Source organism: Ahaetulla prasina, chromosome 18, assembly GCF_028640845.1.
Source record: "Ahaetulla prasina isolate Xishuangbanna chromosome 18, ASM2864084v1, whole genome shotgun sequence".
Taxonomy (NCBI): domain Eukaryota; kingdom Metazoa; phylum Chordata; class Lepidosauria; order Squamata; family Colubridae; genus Ahaetulla; species Ahaetulla prasina.
Genome location: NC_080556.1, coordinates 6,433,882 through 6,445,950, shown reverse-complemented (window position 1 = coordinate 6,445,950; position 12,069 = coordinate 6,433,882). Strand labels below are relative to the sequence as shown.

Below are 12,069 nucleotides of genomic sequence, written 5' to 3'. Positions count from 1 at the left end.
CAGGTTGCCCTGACTCCCACGCTACCACCTCCTCCTCTAGTTGTGGAGGGGCCAGCGGCCGACAGGCCACAACAGGGGTGATCTAAAGTCCCTGTGTAGCAGTGAGCCTGGCGGTTGTACCGCTCGCCTCAGTAGCTGTGCTGTTTTCTGTAAAATGGGAAGAAAATGAAGCGCAGTGAAAGGACGGTCAGGTTACGCTCTTCTCCAAAGCTGCGTTCCCAGAGATAACCGGTGCCCGGTCAGCTCCATCACAGATCCGTCTCTTTCTCTTTCTGTCCTCCTCAGTGGTTTCCATCGAAGATCCCTTCGACCAGGACGATTGGCCAGCTTGGAAGAAGTTCACGGCCGAGGCTGGGATCCAGGTGGTGGGTGACGATCTGACGGTGACCAACCCCAAACGCATCAGCAAAGCGGTGCAGGAGAAGTCGTGCAATTGTCTTCTTCTCAAAGTGAACCAGATCGGCTCCGTCACTGAGTCACTGCAGGCGTAAGTCTTCCGTCCGGAGGGTAGCGGAGCCCGGTAGGTGGGGAGGCAGGCAGGACCTTATAAAACTCCAGAGATCTAGGGGGGCAGGGAGGAAAGGGGTTCATAAATGAGAATGGAGGTGATCCTCGACTTGCAACAATCATTTGTTTAGTGGCCACTCAAGGCAAAATCACTCTGTGGTCTCCTTTCCCTTTCCCCCTTTTTTTTTAAAAAGCTGCAAGCTGGCCCAGTCCAACGGATGGGGGGTGATGGTGAGCCATCGCTCCGGAGAGACGGAAGATACCTTCATTGCCGACTTGGTGGTTGGTCTCTGTACCGGACAGGTGAGGGAAAGTTGCTGGAAGGATGTGGGGGGGAGATTGGGGTCATGCATAGGCCTAAAGGGTGCACGGGGAGAGGAAGAGCTGGAAGGAAGATCGGGCAGTATTGTTTCATAGTGTTGTGGTCCTCCAGCAGCCTGGGGAGCTGGCAACGGAGGGTTGCGGCTGAGGAAGAACATGGGCCAGTCATGGAGGCTGGGGAAAGCCCGGATGAGGGCTCTGCGTCAGAGGCAGAGGTGGGGCCAGGGCCATCGGGGAGTGAGGTGCGGACTCCAGAGCCTCCAGAGATTGACAGTAGTGAGGAGCCTGTTCCTAATGCACGCATGAGAAGAGCTGCCAGAAGGCAAGAGCAGCTCCAAGCAAAGAGGACGACTCAGGAGTAGGGCCAAGAGATGATTGGCCCCTCCCATAAGGCTTAAAAGACCAGCAATGACGTTTGGGCTCTTTGCCGGAAAACAACCTTGATAGCTTTGTCTTCTTGCATTTGTTCTGTATCGGTGTCTTCTGAACTTTTGCCAAGAAAGGCCTTTGGCAGTTTGCCTAATTGGACCAAAGTTTGCGATAGGACTGAGGAATTTGTGCTGGGAGGAATTTGCTTTAATTTAGTTGAACTATGCTGAGAATGAACTAATTCTCAGCTGTTCAAATAAAGTTTGTCTGTTTGTTTCCTACTACCTACTTGGGCCTGGGTCACAACACATATGACCATTCATGGGTTGTGAAACAAGCCATGATGTGGGATGCTTGTTTGGGGCTTTGTGTGACGAGTGACCTGCAGCATTGAACAGCAGCCATTTTGAAGATGTGTGGACTTCAACTCCCAGAATCCCACCAGCCAGCATAGCTGTGGGGGGGGGGGAAGGATCCTGGGAGTTGAAGTCCACACATCTTCAAAATGGCTGCCGTCGAGAAATGTTGGTTTATTGTTACGAGAACGATAATTCTGTGGCTTGTTGGAGAAGCTGGTTAGATCCTGGTGAGTGTTTGGTTCCTTAACGGCTCATATTTTCTTTTCTCAGATTAAGACTGGTGCTCCTTGCCGATCTGAACGTCTAGCTAAATACAATCAACTTCTAAGGTAAGGGCAGTTTTTATGGCCAGATTCCTTTGGGGTCAAAGGGTAGCATCTTCTTTTACATCTATGAACTGTGGCCGTAATTAAAATCCGATTGTTTTATTGAGTTCTCTAAATTGAATTGTTCTCTAAATTCTGGTGTAATGTATCTTTAAAAGTTTTGGCGGGAATTAGCACGTTGCTGATTGGTTGAAGCCACCGGCTGAACTGTATATAAAGAGAGGGTTTCCCCAGTACTAGTTGCTGGGTTCACTGTATATTAAAGAGCTGTTGTCACTAACCTGGTCTCCTGCCTCGTTATTGCCCAAACTTAACACTGGCGACGAAGGTGGGATATCGAGGCTAAAAGCACCAGGAAAGAGCTGAACGCACTACGAGGACCGAACCCAGCAAATTCAGGGCGGAACGCAGCGATGGCCAGCTACACACCGCCCGCGCCGTTTGACCCATCCAAGGAGAAATGGGGGACATACATGATCCGTTTCGAGAGTTTCCTCGAGGCGAACGAACTGCAAGGAGTTCCAGACAACAGAAAAAGGGCGTATTTCCTGAGCCACTGCGGTCCCGAGGTCATCGACATCGCAGAAGCCCTGGCAGAGCCAACGCCGGTACAATCGGTATCGTGGCAAACTCTGCAGAACCTATTGAAGAACCATTTCGCGCCAACACCGTCCAAATATGTGCAGCGTTTTGAATTTGGAGAGCGCAGACAGCAAGAGGGCGAGTCCATCAGCGATTACATGGCCGCCCTGAGGAAAGCCTCCAAATATTGTGGGTACCGAGATTTGGATGAGGAACTGTTGGAGCAACTCATCCGTGGGGTCAGAGACATTCGTTTGCGGGCGGCTGCTATCCAAAAGCAACCTAACGCTGGCAAACGCCCTGGACGAAGCCAGAGCCCATGAGATGTCCACCCAAGCGGCGGAAACCCTACAAAAGCCGCTCACACCAATGGCGAGCGCGAAATCAACTCCGGTCCACAACGAAGAAGTCCAGACCGAATCAGACGGCGAGGATGAGGAAGGAATTTGCCACACCGGAAGAAGGGGCAAAGAAGACCGGGATGAATGCGGAAGTTGCGGAGGGCAACACCAGCGTCAACGATGCAAGTTCAAGGACGCTACATGTCGGCGGTGCGAGAAGAGGGGGCACCTGGCTCAAGTTTGTCGAGCACCTCAACCTTCCCGCCGAAAATTCAAACCAACCAATCAGAGCGCGGGATCGGCAAGGCGACCCGTGATTGGTCAAGACAAAAAGGGCGCGAAGTCAAACCGAACGACCGTGATAGTGGGTCGTGCGGCCCCCAGAGAAGAAAATCTTCACAAAACCAAAAATGGAAGGAGTGCCGTGCCGACTGGAGGTGGACACAGGGTCAGCGATCACAATCATGTCCTGGGACACTTTTGCGAAAGCTTTGCCGAACATCGCCAAGCGCAAACTGCGAACACAGCGGCTAAAAGTTCAAGACTACCAAGGGAATCGCATCCCTGTTAGAGGACAACATCCGTCCGCGTCAGTACGGACCACACAAGAAAACCCTGCCCATCACGATAGTCGAGGGACCCTGCCAAGCTTGTTGGGACTAGACTGGTTCGAGCATTGGGCATGGGAGTGACTGGCATCTACAGAAATGACTTTAACCTAAAGGACACACTCATGGACGAATTCAAGATGTTTTCAAGGACTGCCTGGGCAAGTACAAGGGACCCCTATTTCTTTCAATTTAGACCCCAGGTAGCCCCCATACGGTTAAAAGCAAGGAGGGTCCTTTTGCCCTTAAACCCAAGATTGACAGGAGATAGACAAACTAGTCAGTCAGGGATACTAGTGCCAGTCGATCATGCAAAGTGGGAGACGCCAATCGTCACCCCAGTGAAACCAGATGGGTCAGTTAGAATCTGCGCTGACTACAAGGCAACTTAAACAAAGCCTTGCAAAAAGCGCTTACCGGTCCCAGTGGTGCAACACTTGCTGCACTCGCTGGGGCAAGGGCATTTTTGCCAAATTAGATTTGGCCCAAGCCTATCAACAACTGCCCGTAGACGCCAACACAGCGAAGCCCAGACAATTGTAACTCACAGAGGTGCTTTCAAGTGTACCCGGTTACAGTTTGGGGTGAGTGTGGCACCTGGTCTATTTCAAAATTTAATGGAGCGACTTCTGCAAGGGCTCCGGGTGGTCCCTATTTTGATGATGTATTGGATATCAGCCGAAAATTTAGAAGAATTGGGGAGCGTTTGAGAAAAGTTTTGGCGGGGAATTAGCACGTTGCTGATTGGTTGAAGCCACCGCTGAACTGTATATAAAGAGAGGTTTCCCAGTACTAGTTGCTGGGTTCACTGTATATTAAAGAGCTGTTGTCACTACCCTGGTCTCCTGCCTCGTTATTGCCCAAACTTAACACTGGCGGCGAAGGTGGGATCGAGGCTAAAAGCACCAGGAAAGAGCTGAACGCACTCGAGGACCGAACCCAGCAAATTCAGGGCGGAACGCAGCGATGGCCAGCTACACACCGCCCGCGCCGTTTGACCCATCCAAGGAGAAATGGGGGACATACATGACCCGTTTCGAGAGTTTCCTCGAGGCGAACGAACTGCAAGGAGTTCCAGACAACAGAAAAAGGGCGTATTTCCTGAGCCACTGCGGTCCCGAGGTCATCGACATCGCAGAAGCCCTGGCAGAGCCAACGCCGGTACAATCGGTATCGTGGCAAACTCTGCAGAACCTATTGAAGAACCATTTCGCGCCAACACCGTCCAAATATGTGCAGCGTTTTGAATTTGGAGAGCGCAGACAGCAAGAGGGCGAGTCCATCAGCGATTACATGGCCGCCCTGAGGAAAGCCTCCAAATATTGTGGGTACCGAGATTTGGATGAGGAACTGTTGGAGCAACTCATCCGTGGGGTCAGAGACATTCGTTTGCGGAGGCGGCTGCTATCCAAAAGCAACCTAACGCTGGCAAACGCTCTGGACGAAGCCAGAGCTCATGAGATGTCCACCCAAGCGGCGGAAACCCTACAAAAGCCGCTCACACCAATGGCGAGCGCGAAATCAACTCCGGTCCACAACGAAGAAGTCCAGACCGAATCAGACGGCGAGGATGAGGAAGGAATTTGCCACACCGGAAGAAGGGGCAAAGAAGACCGGGATGAATGCGGAAGTTGCGGAGGGCAACACCAGCGTCAACGATGCAAGTTCAAGGACGCTACATGTCGGCGGTGCGAGAAGAAGGGGCACCTGGCTCAAGTCTGTCGAGCACCCCAACCTTCCCGCCGAAAATTCAAACCAACCAATCAGAGCGCGGGATCGGCAAGGGGACCCGTGAGTGGTGAAAACAGAAAGGGCGAAGTCAAATCGAGCGACCGTGATAGTGGGTCGTGCGGCCCCCAGAGAAGAAAATCTTCACAAAACCAAAATCGAAGAAGTGCCGTGCCGACTGGAGGTGGACACGGGGTCAGCGATCACAATCATGTCCTGGGACATTTTTGCGAAAGCTTTGCCGAACATCGCCAAGCGCAAACTGCGAACACAGCGGCTAAAAGTTCAAGACTACCAAGGGAATCGCATCCCTGTTAGAGGACAACATCCGTCCGCGTCAGTACGGACCACACAAGAAAACCCTGCCCATCACGATAGTCGAGGGACCCTGCCAAGCTTGTTGGGACTAGACTGGTTCGAGCATTGGGCATGGGAGTGACTGGCATCTACAGAAATGACTTTAACCTAAAGGACACACTCATGGACGAATTCAAGATGTTTTCAAGGACTGCCTGGGCAAGTACAAGGGACCCCTATTTCTTTCAATTTAGACCCCAGGTAGCCCCCATACGGTTAAAAGCAAGGAGGGTCCTTTTGCCCTTAAACCCAAGATTGACAGGAGATAGACAAACTAGTCAGTCAGGGATACTAGTGCCAGTCGATCATGCAAAGTGGGAGACGCCAATCGTCACCCCAGTGAAACCAGATGGGTCAGTTAGAATCTGCGCTGACTACAAGGCAACTTAAACAAAGCCTTGCAAAAAGCGCTTACCCGGTCCCAGTGGTGCAACACTTGCTGCACTCGCTGGGGCAAGGGCACGTTTTTGCCAAATTAGATTTGGCCCAAGCCTATCAACAACTGCCCGTAGACGCCAACACAGCCGAAGCCCAGACAATTGTAACTCACAGAGGTGCTTTCAAGTGTACCCGGTTACAGTTTGGGGTGAGTGTGGCACCTGGTCTATTTCAAAATTTAATGGAGCGACTTCTGCAAGGGCTCCCGGGGGTGGTCCCCTATTTTGATGATGTATTGGTATCAGCCGAAAATTTAGACGAATTGGGGGAGCGTTTGAGAAAAGTTTTGGGCATTTTCCGGTCAGCCGGTCTAAAAGTTAAAGTGAACAAATGCCAAATAGGGGTAGAATCCGTAGAGTTCTTGGGCTACAGAATAGACAAGGAAGGAATTCACCCCACTGAGAGCAAAGTCAAGGCAATAAGAAAGGCTCCAGCGCCCAGAAACAAAACAGCTACAGGCATTCCTGGGTCTAGTGAACTTTTACTCGGTCTTTTTGAAAAATAAGGCAACCGTTGCCGAGCCGCTACATAAGTTACTGGGAAAGAATGCTGTTTGGTCTTGGGGAAAGACGGAAGCTAGGGCATTCGAGGCAGTAAAAAACCTACTCTCGAGCGATAGTTTACTGATCCAGTATAATAGCACAATGCCATTGGTATTAGTTTGCGATGCTTCCCCCTACGGGGTGGGTGCTGTGCTCAGCCACAGGCTTCCAAATGGCACAGAAGCCCCAATAGCCTTCTACTCCAGAACAATGTCCTCGGCAGAGAGGAACTATAGTCAGTTGGATAGGGAAGCCCTAGCTATAGTTTCAGGAGTAAAAAAGTTTCACGAATACGTTTTTGGTAGAGACTTTGAAATTGTTACAGACCACAGACCACTGTTAGGGTTACTGGCTGGCGACCGCCCAACGCCCGTGGCACTCTCGCCCCGATTGACCCGATGGACTATCTTTTTAGCCGCCTACTCCTATAAACTGCGGCATCGGCCAGGAAAGGAGTTGGGGCATGCGGACGCGTTAAGCAGATGCCCACTGCCAGGGGCGATCGAGGACCCCACTCCGGGGACGCCCATACTGTTAATTGACTCTCTGGACTCTGGCCCAGTCACGTCTAAGGAGGTGGCTCGGGCGTCATACCGGGACATTACTTTGAGAACTGTAATTGGTTGGGTCCAAAGAGGGTGGCCCGCTGCGCCGGGTGAGCGTTCCAAAGAATTTGTCAAGAAAAGCGGGGAATTATCGGTGCAAGGGGGGTGCCTGCTCTGGGGGGATAGGGTGGTAGTTCCAGAGAAATTGCGGAAAAAAGTTCTGGAACTTCTGCACGAAGGTCATCCTGGGATCGTGAGAATGAAGGGTTTAGCTAGGAGCTATGTGTGGTGGCCCCTAATGGACAAAGAGACTAGCGACAAGGTTGGCAGATGCCAAGTGTTCCAGGAGTCCAGACCACTACCACCAACGGCCCCAGTCCGGGAGTGGGAGAAACCCCAAGGCCCTTGGTCCCGTATACACATAGACTTGCTGGCCCTTCCATGGCCAAACGTTTCTAATAGTGGTGGATGCATTCTCCAAATGGTTGGAGATCATCCTAATGAAATCCACAACCGCTGAAGCTGTCATTTCAGCACTAAGGCACCTTTCGCACGCTTGACGGGCTGCCGGACACTCTCGTGTCAGACAATGGGCCACAGTTCACCGCGACACTTTTTGAGGGGTACTTGGCAGAAGAGGGCATCCGACATGCCCTCTCAGCGCCTTTCCACCCTGCGACAAACGGCCTTGCTGAACGTTTCGTCCGGAGCGCGAAAGAGGCATTGTCAAGAAGCGGCCCGGGCGATTGGCTATCACAAATTGACGCATTCCTAACGGTACAACACAGAACCCCTTGTGTAGCTACTGGCCGCAGCCCAGCGGAGCTACTGATGGGGCGAAAACTAAGATGCCCATTGGACCGGTTAAACCCGAATTACACGCCAGACGGGTACAAAACAATATCAGGCAAAACAAGGGAACTGACCATAGGAAGCTCTGTATGGGCGCACAATTACGGTGACGGCCCAAACTGGTTAAAGGGAACAATCATTGACACCACGGGCCCCAAGTCTTATCTTGTAGAGATAGAGGACGGCCGAGTGTGGAGACGTCACATAGATCAGCTGAGGAATAGGATTAACACTAGACCAGAGATAGACGGAACGGGCCCTGACTACTCATTGATTGAACCCATAGCTGACTCCAACCGAGAAAAAACGGGGGACTTATCTGGTTCAGACGAGGTCCAGCGACACCCTCCGGTCCTTCCCGAGGACAGTAGGCACGACTCGGCAAGTAATCCAAAGCCAGATGGCCTGGAGGAGGAGCTGAGAGGAACGGGCAGTCCCTCCGGTCAGCTCGACTCAACCCCAGAAAGTGAACTGCGCAGGTCCGGAAGGGTTAGGAAACGCCCAGCTTACCTGCGTGACTACGTAGAGAAATAATATGCTAAATCTATGTAAATAATGGTAAAGTACCTTCTGGGAGGGAAGGAGTGTAATGTATCTTTAAAAGTTTTGGCGGGAATTAGCACGTTGCTGATTGGTTGAAGCCACCGGCTGAACTGTATATAAAGAGAGGGTTTCCCCAGTACTAGTTGCTGGGTTCACTGTATATTAAAGAGCTGTTGTCACTACCCTGGTCTCCTGCCTCGTTATTGCCCAAACTTAACATCTGGATTCTTGTTAAGATGGCCAAGTTCTGTTCTATGCATCAAGAGCACTAGTTGATGAATTTTTTTTAATTTGAATATTCAACAAAGTACAGAAGAATAAAGAATTCAGAATAAGACGGAAAATTTGAAAAAGAAAACAACTGCTTTTCTTTCCATCGAGTAATATTTTTTATTTTCTGCCTTTATTGTCATCGTTCTATAATTTTAAAAGCGTTAAACCTAATTTAATTTTAATGCTAATTTTTATTTTTTACTTATCAGTTTGTATTACATTGCACCCCCGTCTTTTGAGGGAGATGGGTGGTTTAGAAACACGAAACATAAATAAAAGAAATAAATTTTTGCATTTCAATTTTTCCCCTTATTGTAGGCAGGTGAGCTCAGGTTAAGGAGAATAAGTAGTCCTAACAATTTTGCAGGAAGTGATGTAATGCTCAATTTTGCAGGAAGTGATGTAATGCCGGGGAACTCTGGGAGTTGAAGTCCACCCTGTTTAAACTGGCCAAGGTGGAGAAAAATTGCAATGATCTTTTCCCCTCCCTATATTTCACTGGTGGGCTATCTATAGGTAGTCCTCGACTTACAACCTTTTGTTTAGTGACAGTTCGACGTTACAACGGCGCTGGAAAAAATTTATTCATTTATTTATTTTATTATTTATTATTTTGATGTTTATACCGCCCTTCTCCCGAAGGACTCAGGGCGGTGTACAGGCAAACTAAAAACAGACAATACAATGTACAATTTAAAATACAAATTAAAAAAACGGGGCAGAATACACTTAGCCAATAGTCCAGCCTTAGCCACAGAGATTTTGGGCTCCGTTGTGGTCGTAAGTCCGAGGACTGCCTGTTATATCTTGCTGTGGGGCTTTCGAAAAACGGGTGTTTTTTTTTCATTTTTTCCCCCCCCTCTAGAATTGAAGAGGAGCTGGGGAGCAAGGCCCGTTTTGCCGGCCGGAATTTCAGGAACCCCCGAGTCAACTAAACGACGAGGCTGTCCGAGGACAAAGACGCTCATTAGAGGAATATATTTAGTCCCCTCGTCTCCCTTAGTGCCTGCGTCGTAGCAAAGGGGAAGGGCAGCTGACGGAAACGGTTTCGATGTTTGCAATCATCTCCTCTCTCTCTCTCCCCCCCCCATGCCTCCCTTCTGTCCAGCTGTTGCTTTTCAAGAAACATAGGGGGGGTGCTTGTGAGGAGGGGCTCAAGGCAGGAAGGTTCGCTCGGCTTCTCATCTCTGGGGACCTGGGAATGGAGACCCCCTTCCCCTTCTGAATTATACCGTAAACCATTTTTTTTTGCTGCCTTTCTTTTTCTCAACTTTGCTGCTCTCAACTCCTATCCCCCTTTCCTCTTTCGTGTACGAAAAAGATTTGCAAAGCCATCTGAGCTACCTGTTCAAACCCAACCCCCCCTCAAAAATAAAAAACACCCCACCCCAGAAATTCTCTTGTGAGGCAAATAAAAACACAGAAACGCTGGTGTTTTGTCGGTGTTCTTCTTTTGGGAAGCGGGGTGAAATGAGGAAAGAAGGTGGAAACCCGGCATCTTGGTTTTTGGAAGTGAAATTGAGGGTGGGGGTGTGTGTGGGAAAAAATCAAACAGGTTGCATGGGAGGGCCAGTTGCAAGGCTGGTAGGTAGCAGGGTCGAAGCCAGAAACAAATAAATAAATGCAAAAAGGGACAGTGGCTTTGCCCGGTTTTGATGGGAAGGGAAGCGTCAATCAAGCCAACTTCTTTTTGATCCTTGTTCGGGAATGGTGGTTTGTCTGCAGAGCTGCCTTGGCGGGTGGCTGCGTTAAGCCACGGTTGGTGAAAATGGCAAGTGTAAGAAAGCTGCCAAGAAAGGAAGCCCTTGTGTGCTGCAGGTTTACTCTGGAGTAAATGCAGACGTTGAGCGAGTGGGCACTTTCAATCTTGTGCTGGACTACAAGATCCATTATCCGCCGTACGGGATGATTTTTGAGCCAATGGGGTGATAATCGTCCATTGTGGTTCTTTTTGCCGTCTTTTTTTTGATGGGGTACAACAAACCCCATCATCCTTGGTGAAAACAGTTGGGGAAGAGGGTGGTGATTCCATCAGGTGTTTCTATGCTGCCTCCCAAGAGCTGGGCCTGGCTTCTATGGTGACTACAATTCCCATGTGCTCAACACGGACTCCAAACCCATGCAAAATAACCAGGGCCCCCCCAGCTTCTGTATGGCAACTACAATACCCATCCTCTTCCCGACATGGACTCCAAAGCCATGTAAAATAACTAGACCCCCCCTGCTTCTATATGGTGACTACAATACCCATCCTCTGCCCAACAGACTCCAAACCCATGCACAACAAGCATGGTCCTTTAGCCAGTTTTCTCTTGACTTGGACTAAAACTTCCAGAGTCTTCACCCAGTGCTCTTAACTACACGTACCATCATTCATAGCCAGCAATTTCCTTGGGTAGCTCCCTTCAACATTCACATCCCAGGGGTGTTGGGACTACAACTCCTATAATCCCACGCCTTTAAGGTGTAGGGCTCTTCCTTGATCCATCATCCCCGGTTATGGATCCTAGCAACCCCTTCAGCTGCTCAGTGGCTAAGAAACTCAGCTTGTCAACCAGAAAAGGTGTGGGTTTTTTTTCGAATCCCTAGTACAGGACTCCTTGCCTGAGTAAGGGGTTGGACTAGATGACCACCAAGGTCCCTTCCAACTCTTGTTGTTCTATAATTCCAGCTCTGTTATTCTATAATTTTATTAACTTACTGTTACACTTTCCCCACTTCCTAGCCCACGTGGGACTACAATCCCCATCCGCAGGAACAAAAATGACTACAAAACCCATCATCATCCCTGGTGCGGCTGGGGTGCTCCCCCATTGCTGTTATCAAGAGAGACTACAATTCCCATCCGCCGGAACAAAAATGACTACAAAAACCATCATCATCCCTGGTACGGCTGGGGTGTTCCCCCATTGCTGTTATCAAGAGAGACTACAATTCCCATCTGCTGGAACAAAAATGACTACAAAACCCATCATCATCCGTGCTGCGGCTGGGGTACTCCCCCATTTCTGTTATCAAGAGAGACTACAATTCCCATCTGCTGGAAGAAAAATGACTACAAAACCCATAATCCCTGGTGCGGCTGGGGTGCTCCCCCATTTCTGTTATCGAGAGACTACAATTCCTATCTGCTGGAACAAAAATGACTACAAAACCCATCATCATCCCTGCTACGGCTGGGGTGATCCCCTTTTCTGTTATCAAGAAAGACTACAATTCCCATCTGCTGGAAGAAAAATGACTACAAAACCCATCATCATCCGTGCTGCGGCTGGGGTACTCCCCCATTTCTGTTATCAAGAGAGACTACAATTCCCATCTGCTGGAAGAAAAATGACTACAAAACCCATAATCATCCCTGGTGCGGCTGGGGTGCTC

General features: G+C 49.8%; 1 protein-coding gene across 2 annotated transcripts in view; it reads left to right on the top strand.

The window, feature by feature from the left end:
• Positions 1 to 10,121, top strand: part of ENO1 (enolase 1) — a 33,945-nt gene extending 23,824 nt beyond the window's left edge. For both annotated transcript variants that reach the window (XM_058161190.1, XM_058161191.1), the window contains exons 9-12: positions 286 to 487; positions 702 to 810; positions 1,827 to 1,885; positions 9,557 to 10,121. In XM_058161190.1, the coding sequence (XP_058017173.1) occupies positions 286 to 487; positions 702 to 810; positions 1,827 to 1,885; positions 9,557 to 9,626 (440 nt within the window). In that variant the 3' untranslated portion in view covers positions 9,627 to 10,121. The remainder of the gene's footprint in view (positions 1 to 285; positions 488 to 701; positions 811 to 1,826; positions 1,886 to 9,556) is intronic.
• Positions 10,122 to 12,069: the final 1,948 nt, after the last annotated feature.